The 3532-nt window shown below is 36.5% G+C and overlaps 1 protein-coding gene across 1 annotated transcript; it reads right to left on the bottom strand.

The window, feature by feature from the left end:
- Positions 1-1069: 1069 nt before the first annotated feature.
- LOC138889202 (uncharacterized) lies at positions 1070-2493 on the bottom strand. Its single transcript, XM_070172469.1, has 3 exons — positions 2315-2493; positions 2212-2272; positions 1070-1972 (listed from the first exon to the last, which is right to left on the bottom strand). Exons 1-3 carry the CDS (start codon positions 2491-2493, stop codon positions 1070-1072), a joined length of 1143 nt encoding a protein of 380 aa, XP_070028570.1.
- Between the last annotated feature and the right edge of the window lie 1039 nt (positions 2494-3532).

Below are 3532 nucleotides of genomic sequence, written 5' to 3'. Positions count from 1 at the left end.
ATTCCGACCGATTTCGGTCGATTTTTCTAGATGCTTTTTGACAGTTTTCTAGTAGTATTACTTATTCCAATTAATACTTCCACAAGTTTATTGATCTTTTGAACACTCCCCAGTTTTGCTAATTGAATCACCAATTTTAAATATATATGTTTCAAAAAATATTTCTTACTCATCAATCAAAATATCGAAAAAAAGAAGTTCAAGAGAATATTTTCCTCCGGTGTTATAGTTTCATATAGTAATTTTCATGTATTAAGATTCATCAAGATACCAATTAACCTATATTTATTCACCATATAATATTACAATTTGTGCATATTAAACCATTAACCAAAAGAAGTCTATATATAACGTAACGTTGCAATCCATGTATCACTAAAGGTTATGGTGGAAGCAATTTCATTCTTAATCATACGTCTAGTCCGAGACTTAGCTTTGAGTCATAGGAATGAAATCGTCTTTAATATGAAATATTTTATCTTTCAAAGTAAATTTTTCGGATTAAATCCAAATTAATTGAACCATAAAATGAGTACCGAATATCAAATAGAAAAATAAATAAATATGAACATGCATGTTATAAGAATATGAATTAACGTGCATGTGTGTATTAGAGTAAAGGCTGCTGTCGAGCTGTCATCCTAGGTGTAACCATCACTTGAACCATTTATTTGAAGATTTCGAACAACTTCTCACCTAACCAATTAAGGTGTCGCCAGTAAGAAAAAGTTGTAAAACAGAGTTCCTTTGAAACTAAAGAAGATAGAGATGGGACCTAAATAAAGGCAAATTGTCACTGCTTTCTCCAATCCATATTATTTGGCTTTTAATGCTTTTTTCATATTTAATATCCTTAATTATAGAAGTATTTGTCTAAATTATTGTTTATTTTCCTTAAACATTTTACCTAAGAAAACTTCACTAATATAATTGATAAGATTAGATTTGAAAAAGAATAATTTCTGACTTTTCTAAAATGTCAAATAAACGACAATGAAATAACTAATACTCCTATATGATACTGGAGGGAGGAAATGAAATAATGAAAAGAACCATAAAGTGTTTGCATCTAATTGTTTGCATCTATTAGTAATTTTTGGACCTCATCTTGAATCACCGGATTTTTGACGTATCCATAGCTTACAATATGATCCTCGGGAGACCCACGGATTTGACGTATCCTCCATGGTGATGGAAATTTAATAACTTGATGTAAGGTAGACGGAACGACATCCATCTCGTGTATCCATGGTCTCCCAAGGATCATATTGTAAGTCATCTCCATCTCTACCACCTGAAACTTTGTATCTTTGACAACCCCTTCTGCGAATGTAGTAAGTGTTATATCCCCTTTCGTCACAACGGTGGAATTGTCGAATCCAGACAAAGTATGCGCCTTTGGTACTAGTTTATCTTCAGCTTGCATCTCGTGCAGTACTCTCAGCAGAATAATGTTCACGGAACTATCTAGATCAATTAAAACTCGTTTCACATTAGTATCATGTACAAATAGAGATATTACCAGTGCATCGTTATGTGGAGTTAACACGCCATCTGCATCTACATCATCAAACGTAATGCTTTCTTCCTCTAAGACATGTCGCACCCGCTTTCCGTGGGTAATTGTGACTTTGGAAACTTTATTGGCTGCAGTGTACATTACACCATTGATTTCTTCACCCCCGCTTATAACATTAACGGTCCTTTTGGGAGAAGGAGGTTTAGGGGGCTCCTGCCTGTTCTTCATGTATGCTTGCTTACCTTTCTCACTGAATAATTCAATGAGATACCCTTGCTTTAATAAATGATCAACTTCGCCTTGTAGCAATATGCAATCTGCCGTTTTATGACCATGATCGTTGTGAAATTCACACCAGTGATCAGGATTGCGCCTATTTGGATTTGATCTCATTTTTTTTGGCCAATGCACCTTATCCCCATGCCTCTTAACACCGCTACCAATTCTTAAGTGCTGACATTGAAATTGTAACCGCCAAATCTTGCCTTTAAGTTCCTATCATCATCTCGAATTTCCCGTGAGTTTCGATCGTTCCCAAATCTCGATGACGAACCCGACTCTCTATTTCTCGATCTACGATCGTACCTTGAATTATCCTGCTTTGATCATGAGTCTTTTCCTGCTGGGCCCATATATGGTTCGTACCTATTTTTATCGGACCTTTTTTCGTTTTCTAAACGTCTCGAACTCACCTTCTCCTCTTTCTGAGATCGGGAGATAGTGTCTTCTTCTATCCTCGGCTTCGTGCTGTATCTGTTGTAAATGTCATTCTAGGTTGTTGCTGGAAATTCATACAGACTTTCCTTGAGTCGTCTTGTGGCTTCTGAACTTTTCTCATTCAAGTTACTGGCAAAAGCCATAGCTGCCCAATTATCTGGTACGCGTGGTAATATCATTCTTTCACGATGGAACCTATCCACGAACTCCCTAAGCAACTTTGAATCTCCTTGCTTGATTTTGAAAATATCCTCCATTCTCTTTTCAACTTTTTGAGCTCCCAAATGTGCTTTGATAAAAGAATCTGCAAGCTCAACAAAAGAATTTATAGAATTTTCGGGTAAAAGGGAATACCATGTTAATGCACCCTAGGTGAGTGTTTCACCAAATTTTTTGACCAACACTGATTTAATTTCTTGTTTGATTAAATCGTTGCCCTTCACACCAGTTGTGAATGCAGTCACGTGGTCTCGTGGATCAGTTGTGCCATCATACTTTGGAATATCATGCATTTTGAACTTCTTTAGGATTGGCACCGGAGCTGCACTAGGCTTCGATGGTTGTTATGAGTACTTATCCATGTCTATTCCTTTGATTACATGTTGTACTCCGGGTATTTGCTATATACAGTCGCTTTGCTCCTTGAGCTGCTTCTGCAAGGTTAGAACTAAATTTTGTAAATCAGAATTAACTATGTTACCTGGCTCGCCATCGCGAGACTCGCTTGGAGTTCCACCAGTGCCTGAGTTAACGAGCCCAGAACGTGGGTTTTCCAAAGTATTCTAATTCGGAGTTGGTGTTGGTGGTGCAATTGGCAATTGGCTGGTAAAATCTCGGAAGGCATTGCTGACTTGTTGAGCAATGAGATTTTTTAAGGCATCATCAAGTGCTTGTTCTTTTGCAACCCCATTATTTGTTTCAGAGCCATCTGGAGTTCCTTCTCGTGACTGACGTTGTGAATCACGTGGTGAGGGAAGTGGTGTCCTATCACCCGCATCATTCTCCTGATGTTGAGTATCTTGGTTGTTGTCGTTGTTATTCGACATGGTAAGTTTTGATGAAAGAATTGATTAAGAAAGTAAATGATTATCAGATTTCCGATAATGAAACCAATTTGTTTAACCAAAAATAGTAATTTCGGTTAAAGCTTTATTTTAGAAGAACTCGGGTTACTGATAATCAATATATAAAATGAATAAAAGAAATTGGCTTTAATAATAATCAGATGAACAGAAGAAAACAAAGTAAATCAGTATATTTCGGTGATTTTCGTGTCCTTACAAATGATCAATCTTC

This window comes from Nicotiana sylvestris, chromosome 4 (genome assembly GCF_000393655.2).
Source record: "Nicotiana sylvestris chromosome 4, ASM39365v2, whole genome shotgun sequence".
In the NCBI taxonomy this organism is placed as follows: domain Eukaryota; kingdom Viridiplantae; phylum Streptophyta; class Magnoliopsida; order Solanales; family Solanaceae; genus Nicotiana; species Nicotiana sylvestris.
Note: the sequence above shows the minus strand (reverse complement) of the source record. Positions and strands in the feature narration are given on the sequence as shown.